Below are 14,318 nucleotides of genomic sequence, written 5' to 3' on the forward strand. Positions count from 1 at the left end.
TTTGTTTTTTTGTCGGCCAATCAGTGGCACTACAGTCAGAGGCTCCATGTGTAGCAAGATAAGTGAGAGATCACTAAAGTAATGCAAAATGGAATGAAGTCAGCTGGAGGAGTAGGCTACAACAAGCAACTAACAGGTAGGCATTTATTTATTTAAAATCTGAATGTAGTTTTAATTTGACAAGGACTGGGAGCGTAGCTAAACTAGCTAGCTTTTATTCTCCAATTTGATCCAACAAAGACTGGAACTGTCAGATTGGATGATAAATATATGGCTAGCTACAAGTTTAGTCGCGAGTTGGCTATACATTGCCTCTCTCTCCCTCCCTGCACACTGCTCCCACACACACCGGCCCCTCCCCCTCCCCCGCCACACACTAATCGGCACATGACTCCCTCCCTGCTATTTTCCCCTGGCTGGCAGTTGTCACATTGTTTTTGGTCTCTAATCGCAGAGCTAATCTCTCTGTGTCTCTGTGTCTCTTTGTGTGTGTGGTTCAGGTGGAGGAGGTGAGGAGACATAGTCACTGTCTAGCCTTCAGTTCTTCTGGTCCCCAGAGTCAGACCTACTACATCAGCTATGACTCCTACACGGAACACCTCCGCTGGCACAGACAGGCTGCCAAGGTATGTGCGCGCTTGTGTGTGTGCTCAGTTGAGTTGCATGTCTTCAAGTTGTTAGCAATCTGGAAAATGAAAACCCTTTTGTCTCTTACTCCTTTTCTTTCTCTCTCCTATCTCTCCCTCCATCAGATAGTGTCTCAGAGGGTGAGTTCTGTGGACCTGTCATGTTGCAGTCTGGAGGAGCTGCCATCTCAGCTGTTCTACAGCCAGGACCTGACCCACCTCAACCTCAAACACAACTATCTGACGGGCCTCACACATCTCACCAGGTATGTACCCCTGCATGCTGTGGGAAGAGATGGTAGGATGGAATGGAGGGAGTGGGGGAAGAGGAGAAGAAAAGGGAAGGAACTGAGAGATATGGGCTAGGGTGGCTCCGGAGAACGGCTCAATATATACCTCTGGAAGGAGGGAGGGGTTAAGAGAGGAGTGACATCCTCTCTCTCTCGCTCTCTCCATCTCTGGGTATCACCATATGGTCGAAAGGTTAGGATTAGATTCACCTACAGATCTGTGTTTGTGTTCCCATAGGATTGATTTGGTCTAAGAAAACAGATTGGGGTTGATTAGAAGCAGACGTCAGCGGAATTAGGAGGCGAAATCCGAGCTTGAGTTATTTATTATATATACACACACACACACAGTTTCCCTCTGGAGCTTTCATTAATCTATGGCCAGTGATTCCCAGACCTCTCACCTATGACCTGTTTTTGGAGTCAAGGTCTACAAGCCAAGAGACATGATTAGTCCAAAACACAACGGCTACATTTTGATTGGCTCCTCTTCAGTGACCTTTAGCCAGGGTTGGGGCCCAGCAATGTCATTGACTGCGGTCAGGTTCTCGCTTCTTCTCCTTCTAGCTAACCCTTCTATGCTTACAGTAATACAATGCTTTCCACCATGGAGACCGTCTACGTCCCAAATGGCTCCCTATTCTCTATAGTGTACACTATTCCCTATATATTTCCCTGTGGGCCCTGTTCAAAAGTAGTACACTATATAGGGAATAGGTTCCCATTTGAGATGCACTCTCTGTCCCAGGCCTGGTGTAGTGTTTCAGTGTGAGCTGCTCTGCTTTGGGAGATATCAGACAGTGGGGATGGATGGGGAGATGGGACAGGACCGGACTGCTGCAGAACAACAACAACAGCAAAAACTCCCATGAATAATCTTCCCATCTCACACTGCTCACACTGCTCAACTTTCAGCATCAAACAATGGTTAGGAAAACAGACCCTTGCCTTGCCGGAGAAGAGAAACACTATATCCATCCTCCTCACACACACACTCTGCATACAGGACATCATCCATCCTCCTCTCCCTCTCTCTGCATACAGGAAGGACATCATCCATCCTCCTCTCCCTCTCTCTGCATACAGTGCAGGACGCCACCCCCCCTCTCTCTGCATTCATTACTGGACGTCATCCATCCCTCTCTCTGCATTCAGTACAGGACGTCACCCACCCCCCTCTCTCTGTCTCTTTCTGTCTGTTAGTGTTCTCGCTGTGGTTCAGTGACTCTGGTTGTACTGGTTGTACTTCCGATGGAATGGCTTTGTGCTCCCATTGTTCTTCCATAAACACAGCCTTACCAAGGGAAGAGGAGGGGAGGCAGACAGGGCTTCAGGAATGTGTTTTTCCCGCGACACTGCGTTGGGAACGCGGCTGGCTGTGGCTTTTCCTTAGAAAAGACGCAGATCCGGCACCACCTTTCACGCTGTCCCCACAGTGAACCGGGTTAGGCTAGTTAGGCCTGGGAAGACCAGGTGAGCCGAGTGCCTATCAGATTCGACAAAGATTCTCACACACGTGCCCACCAAATGTTCACATACACCGCAGTTTGTGGTAGCTACACCTTCGGAAAACATGTTTTTATGTGCGCAATCACAACAATATACGTGTGCTGCTCACATATAGGTAACTGACAAAATAAAGGAAACACCAGCATTAAGTGTCTCTCCAGCTTTTTTTTTTAAATCGCTTTGGCAAATTTTTCAGATGTGGTATATTTTCAAAAGTCTTAGTTTCAAAACTGATAACACTTGTAATGCCTCCTGTCTTATGTTCAGAACCTTTGATTGTGTAGTCATTGGAGTTGAACACATCTTTCACCCCTGAGTCAATCATGCAAGTTTTCAGTGAAATAACATGAGAACATTTAGTCACCAATACATCAGACGAATTATGATAGACTCATCATTTAGTCATTGTAACTAACATTTAATCTAATAACAAAAAACACAAGATACATTTTTCAAACCGTTATTTTTGAAGTGCTGAATAGGAAGAATAGTAGATGGTAAATATCACTTCCATACAGTATTTGGCTTACATGCGCAATTCGTTTTTGCAAACAATATTTTTTTGTATCCAATTGCAAGTTGTGAGCATGTAGAAAACTATGTTAGTGTTACAGTTTCATTTTCATTATATACATGTGTAGAACAAAGAATGAAAAACAGGGGTATTGTGGGGGTATTGTGATGCAGTAGGCTACAGTAACAACATATTGCTGTAGCATAGCGTATGCCATTGCTGTAACATAGCTGTAGCGTATGCCATGCTAATTCTGCTCCATGCAACATTGTTCAAGTTCACATTTTTTATGTGACTTTTCAACTGATACAGTATCACCTGTCTCTCTACTTGACACAATTCATCAGCTTACAGTGTATCAGTTAAATGCAGATAATGAGTGGAAAATGCATTCGGAAAGTATTCAGACCTCTTCCCTTTTTCCACATTTTGTTATGTTACAGCCTTATTCCAAAATTGATTACATACATTTTTTTCCTCATCAGTCTACACACAATACCCCATAATGACAAAGCGAAAACAGGTTTTTAGAAATATTTGCACATTTATTACAAATAAACTGAAATGCCTTATTTACACAAGTATTCAGACCCTTTGCTGTGAAACTCGAAATTGAGCTCAGGTGCATCCTGTTTCCATTGATCATCCTTGAGATGTTTCTACAAATTGATTGGAGTCCACCTGTGGTAAATTCAATTGATTGGACATGATTTGGAAAGGCACACACTTGACAGTGCATGTCAGAGCAAAAACCAAGCCATGAGGTCGAAGGAATTGTCTGTAGAGCGCAGAGACAGGATTGTGTCGAGGCACAGATCTGGGGAAGGGTACCAAAACATTATGCAGCATTGAAGGTTCCCAAGAACACAGTGGCCTCCATTCTTAAATGGAAGAAGTTTGTAACCACCAGACCTGGCCTCCCGGCCAAACTGCGCAATCGGGGGAGAAGGGCCTTGGTCAGGGAGGTGACCAAGAACCAGATGGTCACTGTAACAGAGCTCCAGAGTTCCTCTGTGGAGACGGGAGAACCATCTCTGCAGCACTCCACCAATCAGGCCTTTCATGATAGAGTGGCCAGACGGAAGCCACTCATGACAGCCCACTTGGAGTTTGCGAATAATCTTTTGTGAAAGGCAGATTAATAGATTGAATATGTATGCAAATTGCAAGAGATTTGGTGCAGTGAACAAGTGACTTTGCTAATTTGTTTGTTGTACTCCGTCAAATGAAAATATGCTTAGTTTTGAAAGGAGCCATTTTGATGGTCTGTTTTGATTTTTGTGCTTACAGTTGTGAAAATGTAGTACATAATTGTGAAAATTGCACCAAAGGGATTGCAAAAGACTAATAGGGCGTTGGGCCACTGCGAGACAGAACAGCTTCAGTACACCTTGGAATGGCATATGGCTTGCACTGTTTTCATGTTGATCAAACCATTCAGTGACCTCTCGTGCCCTGTGGATGGGGGATTTTCATCCTATGGGGGCATAGCCATGGTAGACAAAACTAATGGCCTGCCCAGCATTTCCATATATGACCCTAAGCATGATAGGATGTTAATTAATTAACTCAGGAACCACACCTGTGTGGAAGCAATTGCTTTCAATATAAATTGTATGCTCGCGTGTTTCCATTATTTTGGCAGTTACCAGTTAGGCACATGACTTCCTCCTTATTAGTTTCCCCTGGGTGGCAGTTGTTACATTGTTTTTGGTCTCTAATCACAGAGGTAATCACTCCCTGAATGCATCCAAAATGGCGCATTATGCCCTATATAATGCACTACTTCTGACCAAGGCCCATAGAGCTCTGGTCAAAAGTAGTGCACTATGTAGAGAATAGGGTGCCATTTGGAACGCAGTCCTCCCTTTCTACAGTGTTGTTGTTCTGAATGGGCTCACTATGTAACCAGTTCTTCTGACTCTTTTGTTTCTGTGATGTTATTGTTTGTTTTTCTCTGAAAATTCCTGTCCAATTGACCCCCTCGCTCTCTCCCTCATTCTCCCCCCCATCTAGGTTCTGCAGGTTGAGGAGCCTCAATCTCTCTAACAACGCTCTGTCTGACTTCCCTCTGGCCGTGTGCGACATCACCTCCCTGACAGAGCTCAACCTCCAAGGCAACCTTCTGACCTCTCTGCCCTCCGCGCTGGGGACCATGCACAAGTGAGTGGGGTCACAGGGTTAAAGGTCAGGGGGCAGTAGACAGAAAGAGGGAGAGAGCCTGTGACTGAGACAGTAACTGAACCACCGTTGGTCAGTTATTTGTTTTATAACCCCCACCCAAAAAACATTTAGTTAATCGCTCAGCATTAGTGTTGGGTTTTGTGCTGTTGCCCAGTCCGTCCACTACAAAATAACCAGGCTGCGAATGTTTGGTGGGAAAATCTGTTTTCAGACATCAGGCTGCAGTAATAGGATCTGAAAGATTTTGCCTTTTTTTAAAGTTGAAATTCTTAATCTCTCTATTTCATAAGTTCCTCGTGGAAAGAATCACGAGTTTTACATGTCACACAAAATCAGGCACGATAGCAGAAAGCTCATGTGAAGGTTACAGCCACACACATAATCCCCTCTCCCACTGAGCTCCATACTAACCCCCTCTCGCCATCTCCTCCTCCCCAGCCTGCAGACCCTGCTTCTGGATGGTAACTCTCTGAACTCCCTGCCTGCTGAGCTGGGCTCTCTGGAGGCCCTGACCTACCTGGGCCTGTCCTTCAACCAGTTCAGCTGCGTACCTCCATCCCTGGAGAGGCTCAGGGGGGTGGAGAGGCTCTGTCTGGCTGGGAATCAGCTCTCCTCCCTGGACATGGCCGGCCTGCAGTGGCTCCCCCACCGACACATAGATCTCAGGTATATTACTTTGTAAATAAGTGTTTTAATTAGTTATTTCAAGTGTTTTGCTCTGGGATCAAATGCACGTCTTGTTTTTTTAATGTTTTTTTTTTTTTACCCCAAATAACATTTCAATTAATTTAATTAAATACTAGTACTGCTCGGCTAGTGGGAATCAACCTTGCCTAGCTCCCTTCATAGATATGTAATAAGCAGTGGCGATTTCTAGCGTGTAAATCTTGGTGGGGCAAACTTTTTTTCAGATGCATGCCAGCAAAGCCACTACACTAAACAATACATTCATTGCTCTATAACGTTGACCCCAAACTGTATTGGTGACAAATGGTTCCCCCTACATAAAGCTGTCCCAACAGCAGAGCTTTCTTTTCAGCACCATGGAATGAATCCTTACCACCGCTACACCTGGCTGTCAGTGGAGCCTTGTCTGGCAGCGAAACAGTTAATTTACTGACTTGCTAAACAAATGTGGATTCGACTGACAATTGAGATACAAACTATATGGCTTAGCCTCTTAAGTATCGTACCCTTTTTATTCGAATTTTCTTCTAAAATGACATACCCAAATCTAACTGCCTGTAGCTCAGGACCTGAAGTAAGGATAGGCATATTCTTGATACCATTTGAAAGGAAACACTTTGAAGTTTGTGGAAATGTGAAATTAATGTAAGAAAATATATTAGATCTGGTAAAAGATAATACAAACAAAAAACAGGCGTAATTTTTTTTTTTACATCTTTGAAATGCAAGAGAAAGGCCATTGTCACGAACCGCCTCGAAGTTCGTAACAAAAAGGGAGACAACGTGGAGATAAGGAATAACAAAATATATTTGTTAACTAAAGTAAACTAAATACAATTCACAATGGTGTGTATGCAGTAAGCAGTAGTGTAAGTGAGTGGTTGCGTGCATAAATGTGATAATGAGGGGTGTTGAAAGGTGCCAACGCAAATAAACAAAACAGCCACAAAAAATGCCACAACCAAAATCTCAGTGTCTGCATAGAGAGAGTCTCCTCAATGAATGGGGAAGTGGTGCATTTATCTTGGGACACACCCGAGCACAGGTGTGTCCCATGTCGCTGACGACCCTCCCAGCGCCGCCCGCCGACATCCTAAAAAGGAAAACGAGAGTAAAGAGAGAGAATACGGCAGACAGAGTGGGAGGGTCGTCACACCCACCCCCCCCCACATAAAACCGGGGACCAACAAGGACCCTGGAACACCATACCAGCCTCTGCGTCCCAAATTGACCCAGCCTCTGCTTCCCAAATTGACGAGGGGGTACGTGTTCACACTTTCACTTGCTCTAGCCAACCTCCTCCTCCCTGGACCTCAGCAACCTTTGCGCACAGGAAGCAACGTTTAAGAGAAAAGAAGAAAACGAGGCCAGGAGGGAACAGACAGGAAAGATAGAACATGACAATACCAAACAATGGTCAGTCACGTAAACATTCAGGAACAGGACAAAACCAAACAATGGTCAGTCACGTAGACATTCAGGAACAGGACAAAACCAAACAATGGTTCAGTCACGTAGACATTCAGGAAAGGACAAAACCAAACAATGGTCAGTCACGTAGACATTCAGGAACAGGACAAAACCAAACAATGGTCAGTCACGTAGACATTCAGGAACAGGACAAACCAAAACAATGGTCAGTCACGTTAGACATTCAGGAACAGGAAACAAAACCAAACAATGGTCAGTCACGTAGACATTCAGGAACAGGACAAAACAAAAAAAATTGTCAGTCACGTAAACATTAGGAGCAGGACAAAACCAAACAATGGTCAGTCACGTAGACATTCAGGAACAGGACAAAACCAAACAATGGTCAGTCACGTAGACATTCAGGAACAGAAAAAAAACAAAAAAATAGTCAGTCACGTAAACATTCAGGAGCAGGACAAAACCAAACAATGGTCAGTCACGTAGACATTCAGAACAGGACAATACCAAACAATGGTCAGTCACGTCGACATTCAGGAACAGGACAAAACCAAACAATGGTCAGTCACGTAGACATTCAGGAACAGGACAAAACCAAACAATGGTCAGTCACGTAAACATTCAGGAGCAGGACAAAACAAACAAAATGGTCAGTCACGTAGACATTCAGGAACAGGACAAAACCAAACAATGGTCAGTCACGTAGACATTCAGGAACAGGACAAAACAAAAAAATAGTCAGTCACGTAAACATTCAGGAGCAGGACAAAACCAAACAATGGTCAGTCACGTAGACATTCAGGAACAGGACAAAACAAAAAAATAGTCAGTCACGTAAACATTCAGGAGCAGGGTGCACAAGAGAGCGCGTCAGCAACAAGCTCCAATGAAAACAACATCTCAGGGTCCTTCTCATTAGATTTAGGCAACATCAACATAACCAAATTTTTTTMACATTTATCACTAATTTCAATCTTGTAGAATTCAGCGATCTTCAACAGCTGTTGTTTAGTACATCATTCTAACAGTTCCTCTGATGGAAAGCGAATTAACTCATCTACATTAGACCCCATAGTCAGAAGTAAATACAAAAAAAAATGATAATAATCTTGCTCTTCCCCTCTGCTGAGCACACCAGACCGGACCACAAGAGAAATGACAATCAGACTGGGCACCACAGAAGACAGATGAGAGATATATTGGGGCTTCCCCAAAACCTACAATAACTCAACCCTAGTCTTCGAGGGGATTTGCGGTAGGTAATTATGCACTGTAGCCCGCTGGCAAGGGGGAAAAAACACCCAGCAAGCTGGCAGATTCCCAAGCCACGGATGTGCCCCCGAGACAGCTGCTCAGTCCACAGACACCACACAAAGATAACAAACAAAATAACCATGCCCAAAGTATTCCAAAGTGAAACACCGCTAAGCCTAATAGGGGAAAAAGAAAGGCTATAGCTCCGGGTAGCAAGTGTCACTACCCTACCCAAATCTCCCACGAGGTACACAGCCGACTGTACTCACCTCCTCAGACCGATGTCCCAACAGCAAGTAGAGCAAGAGTCTCCAGCCTGGGCAGGGGCCTGGAAACTAACCAATGTACTCTCTCCAAGGAAGGACACAACGAACTATCCACCACAGTGGCAAGTTTACCAAACAAACAAAGGCGACCAGTACTGGGCTTAGGAAACATTACAAGCTGTAACAAAAGATGCAAACAAAGCACCTGCAGAGTTTAAGAGACAGCAGGGGTTCAATTTGTAGAACACAGTTCCTACATTTGAATATAAACATTTATTTTATCAAACAAAACTATGCTACATTTTTATCTCTGGGACCCTCAGGATGACAAATCAGAGCAAGATTACTGGATGTAAGTACATTATTTACCTTCAGAGGTGAATGTATCAAACCTGTTGCCGTGATAAGTGTTTTGTTGTTGTGCACTCTCCTCAAACAATAGCATGGTATTTGTTCACTGTAATAGCTACTGTAAATTGGACAGTGCAGTTAGATTAACAAGAATTTAAGCTTTCTGCACATTTAAGACATGTCTATGTCCTGGAAAGTTGGCTGCTGCTTACGTCATTCTAGTCACATTAGCGTACGTTAGCAACAACGGTCCGGGTTTAGGGATACCGATCCCGTAGAGGATAAGGGAATGATGAGCGGATAAGATTAAGATTAAGACATTAATGAGTGAGCTAAGACTGATGAAGTCAATATACAGTGCCTTCGGAAAAGTATTCAGACATCTTGACTTTGTCCACATTTTTTTACATTACAGCCTTATTCTAAAATGGATTTAAAAATATATATATATGTAATCCGCAATCTACACACAATACCCCATAATGACAAAGCGAAAACAGATCTTTAGAATTTTATGCACATTTATAAAAATGTTAAAACAGATACCTTATTTACATAAGTATTTAGACCCTTTGCTATGAGACTCGAAATTGATCTCAGGTGCATCCTGTTTCCATTGATCATCCTTGATGTTTCTACAACTTGATTGGAGTCCACCTGTGTTAAATTCAATTGATTGGACATGATTTGGAAAGGCACATGCCTGTCTAAATAAGGTCCCACAGTTGACAATACATTTCAGAGCAAAAACCAAGCCGTAAGGTCGAAGGAATTGTCCGTAGAGCTCACAGACAGGATTGTGTCGAGGTACAGATCTGGGAAAGGGAACCAAAATATTTCTGCTGCATTGAAGGTCCCCAAGAACACAGTGGCCTAAATCATTCTTAAATGGAAGAAGTTTGTAACCACCAAGACTCTTCCTAGAGCTGGCCGCCTGGTTAAACTGCGCAATCGGGGGAGAAAGGTCTTGGTCAGGGAGGTGACCAAGAACCTGTTTCAGAGCATTCAGGACCTCCGACTAAGGCAAAGGTTCACCTTCCAACAGGACAACGACCATAAGCACACAGCCAAGACAACGCAGGAGTGGCTTCGGGACAAGTCTCTGAATGTCCTTGAGTGGCCCAGCCAGAGCCTGGACTTGAACCCAATCGAAGATCTCTGGAGAGACCTGAAAATACCTGTTCAGCGACGCTCCCCATCCAACCTGACACAGCGCGAGAGGATCTGCATAGAAAAATGGGAGAGACTCCTCAAATACAGGTGTTCCAAGCTTGTAGCGTCATACCCAAGAAGACTCGATGCTGTAATTGCTGTCAAAGGTGCTTCAAAGTACTGAGTAAAGGGTCTGAATACTTATGTAAATGTGATATTTCAGATTTTTGTTAAAAAAAATATATACATTTGCAAAAGTTTCTAAACGTGTTTTTGCTTCGTCATTATGGGGTGTGTGTAGATTGATGAGGGGGGGAAACTATTTAATCAATTTTAGAATAAAGCTGTAACGTAACAGTGTGGAACATGTCAAGGGGTCTGAATACTTTCCAAAGGCACTGTAACTATTTGTTCAGCACTTTTGAAATGTACAGCGACAGAATTCAGAACATGGTCCGTTCTTACAGTATTCACCCTGTACACCAAATCAGAACCGTAGGATAAATGAAGGGGGCATATAAGCGGACAGTGAAAGCTCAATGTTTGATGATGACATTTCTCTAGAACAGGCTATAGGCTACATGTGCACCACCAAGTCAGAACAGTAGGCTAAGTTATGAGGGGGAAAGGGACCAAATTGTTAGTGAGGCACATGGGCTTCTAACTGCTTACAACACAACATACACTTAGTGTTACTTTCTTAGCTACAGTATACTTATCTCCCTGGCATATTACATCATTTATGCAGTGGCATACAATACATTTTTGGACTCACGGTTGTGCTGTGCTCACTTGAACAGGCAGGTGGCTCGGTGGTCGTTCTTGTGGGCAAATTTTGTCATCCAAGTCTGTCATTCCCTGGATTTATGGTGCTTTCAAACAACTGGAGCTAGTTTTTTTTCTAGGTTCCCAGTTGTCTTGAACTCACTGAAGTGTGAGATTTCCCAGTTCCGAGTTTCCAGTTGTTTTGAACGCTGCAGAAGTCATGCTGGATTGACAGCATGGCCAATGTATTCAAACTTTTTTGGCCCATGGTTTTGCGTGTGAAGGTTTATCCTTTTAAGATAGGAAAAGAGACCCTTAAACCCAGACTTGGACCACACACCCACTCCACTGAATAGGAGGGGAAGCAAAATAGTGATTGCTTTGCAACGCTTGCAGTTAGCCATTGATTCCTTCCAAACCTCTCATTGTTGAAATTGCTATTTCCAACTTGTTGTGTAATGAGCACCGATACATTTTATCTATAATTTTTCTTCATATGACAAAGATTGAAAAGGATTTGTGAGTAGATTGACATGGTTCATGAAGATGACTGCTTGTCTAGCTTGCTAGCTAAGATTTTGAAAGTATGATGATCAGTCCAATCAAAGCTACAGTAGATATAACGTGATTTGATGTCATTTTATTTGTGGCCAATGACATTGAGCCATCTTGGATGGGCACTTCTAATGTAAATCTATGGCAGCACCCAAGGGGACTTGAACTTTCAAGCTCTCCCTGTAGATTTTGCGGTGACGTAGTATCCCCATGAGTGACAGAACACCGAGCCAATCACAGTGCAACTAGAGAAGATTACCAACTCCTACGCTCTGTATTTTCCGCTGGCTGCCCCTCCACCACAGAAAGCACTGAGGTAGGCTGAAACACCTGCATTTTGGAGCTGCCTTACTCAAGAAAAACAAAAAAAGAGACCATGTTTGTATGCGGCTTTATTAACTCAGAACATATGTATTTACATTGTTTGCAAATTGATATGCGACACGTATTACTGCCAAAATAACATACAAAACAGACACACAAAATATATGCTTGTTTTGTATGTTATTTTGGCAGTAATACGTGTTGCATATCAATTTGCAAACAATGTAAATAAAAATATACTGAGTTAATAAAGCTCTGCCCTGAATGGCTGGTCGCCACTGGCAATAAGAACACTGTAGCTACAGTGAGTATACAAAACATTTGGAACACCTGCTCTTTCTATGACAGACTGACCAGGTGAATCCAGGTGAAATCTATGATCCCTTATTGATGTCACTTAAATCCACTTCAATCAGTGTAGATGAAGGGGAGGAGACGGGTTGAAGAATCATTTTTAAGCCTTGAGACAATTGAGACATGGATTGTGTATGTGTGCCATTCAGAGGGTGAATGGGAAAAACAAAATATTTAAGTGCCTTTGAACAGGTTATGGTAGTAGCTGCCAGGCACACCGGTTTGAGTGTGTCAAGAACAGCAACACTGCTGGATTTTTCACGTTCAACAGTTTCCCGTGTCTATCAAGAATGGTCCACCACCCAAAGGACATCCAGCCAACGTGACACTACTGTGTAAAGCATTGGAGTCAACATGGGCCAGCATCCTTGTGGAACATTTTCGACACCTTGTAGAGTCCATTCCCTGACGAATTGAGGCTGTTCTGAGGGCAGAAGGGAGTGCAACTCAATATCAACTCAGATATACATGTAAAAACTGGGGGCAAATGTCTGTTTTGAAACAACAATCCCATTAAATGATCACTCCATTCTCTAACCCCCTTTCTCTCTCTCCCTCCCTCTGTGTTGTAGGTTGAACAGGCTCCAGAGGGTGGTGGTTGGGGAGGCTGGCCTGCTGAGCCACGTGGCCCAGTTAGATGTGCGGGATGCTGGGTTGGAGGAGCTTGACGTCAGGACCCTATCCAGGCTGGAGCTTCTACGCTGTGACAGAAACACACTCACACTCCTTAGAGTCAGCGGCCTAGCACTCAAGGGCCTGCACACAGCACAAAACGGTACACATACACTCACAAACATGGACACTTGTTATAGTAATTGTCCACATTGCAGAGAACGGAGAGACGCATACGCACATACAGGTTACTGACAAAATAAAGTCAACACCAATATAGTGTCTTGATAGGGTGTTGGACCACCACGACCCAGGATGGCTTCAATGGGCCTTGGCATATATTCTGCAAGTGTCTGGAACTCTATTGGAGGGATACGACACCATTCTTCCATGAGAAATTCCATCATTAGGTGTTTTGTTGATGGGAACCGCTGTCTCAGGCGCCGCTCCAGAATCTCCCATAAGTGTTCAATTAGGTTGAGATCTGGTGACTGACACGCACCCACACCCTTTAAACCCCCTATGCTCCTTTGAGACCCCTCTTAAAATCACTGAGATCTCTTCTAGCCATGGTAACCAAATTAATGAGCTACTGGGCATTTTAATACATGACTCCAAGCATGATGGGATGTTAATTGCTTAATGAACTCAGGAACCACACCTGTGTGGATGTACCTGCTTTCAATGTACTTTGTATCCCTCGTTTACTCGTGTTTCCTCTTATTTTGGCACTTCCCTGTATATACTCTATACTCTATTGACGGGGTGTTTTTCTCCAGAGCTGAGAGCGCTGGAGGTGTTTCCTGTTCCAGAGAGCCTCACTGTTGTGGACGTGTCCAGGTAAGATCCACACAGTTCACAATCGATGGATGGATACTTGAATGGGTAGAGAATATACAAGTGATTTTGATTGTTTTAACTGACCTATTGGTTGATGGACAGAGAGAAGAGATAGACTTCTAGTGACTGATTGCTGTCTGTTGTAGGAACCGTCTGGACTATGTGCCTGTCTGGGTGTGTTGTGTTTAGGGCTGGGAATAGCCAGGGACCTTACAATACGATATTATCACAATACTTAGGTGCTGATACGACATGTATTTTCATTCTCATCATTCTATATTTATTGCAATTCGATGTTCCAAACATATTGCTCACTATACACTGAGTGTAGAAAACATCAAGAACACCTGCTCTTTCCTTGACAGGCTGACCAGGTGAAAGCTATGATCCCTTATTGATGTCACTTGTTAAATCCACTGCAATCAGTGTCGATGAAGGGGTGTGTTTGTCAAGAACGCTCCTGGGTATTTCACGCTCAACAACTTCCTGTGTGTATCAAGAATGGTCCACCACCCAAAGGACATCCAGACAACTTGACACAACTGTGGGAAGCATTGGAGTCAACATGGGCCAGCATCCCTGTGGAACGCTTTCAACACCTTGT

The 14,318-nt window shown here is 43.7% G+C and overlaps 1 protein-coding gene across 1 annotated transcript in view; it reads left to right on the forward strand.

Annotated features, from left to right (window-relative positions):
* The window catches only part of LOC111976167 (PH domain leucine-rich repeat protein phosphatase 1-like), a 36,910-nt gene extending 23,057 nt beyond the window's left edge, over positions 1–13,853 (forward strand). Inside the window, exons 3-8 of the mRNA XM_024004931.2 lie at positions 501–626; positions 753–892; positions 4,956–5,102; positions 5,562–5,789; positions 12,835–13,037; positions 13,654–13,853. Coding sequence (XP_023860699.1) covers positions 501–626; positions 753–892; positions 4,956–5,102; positions 5,562–5,789; positions 12,835–13,037; positions 13,654–13,718 — 909 coding nt within the window. The 3' untranslated portion in view covers positions 13,719–13,853. The remainder of the gene's footprint in view (positions 1–500; positions 627–752; positions 893–4,955; positions 5,103–5,561; positions 5,790–12,834; positions 13,038–13,653) is intronic.
* The last annotated feature ends 465 nt before the right edge of the window (positions 13,854–14,318 follow it).

This window comes from Salvelinus sp. IW2-2015, linkage group LG16 (genome assembly GCF_002910315.2).
Source record: "Salvelinus sp. IW2-2015 linkage group LG16, ASM291031v2, whole genome shotgun sequence".
In the NCBI taxonomy this organism is placed as follows: Eukaryota; Metazoa; Chordata; class Actinopteri; order Salmoniformes; family Salmonidae; genus Salvelinus; species Salvelinus sp. IW2-2015.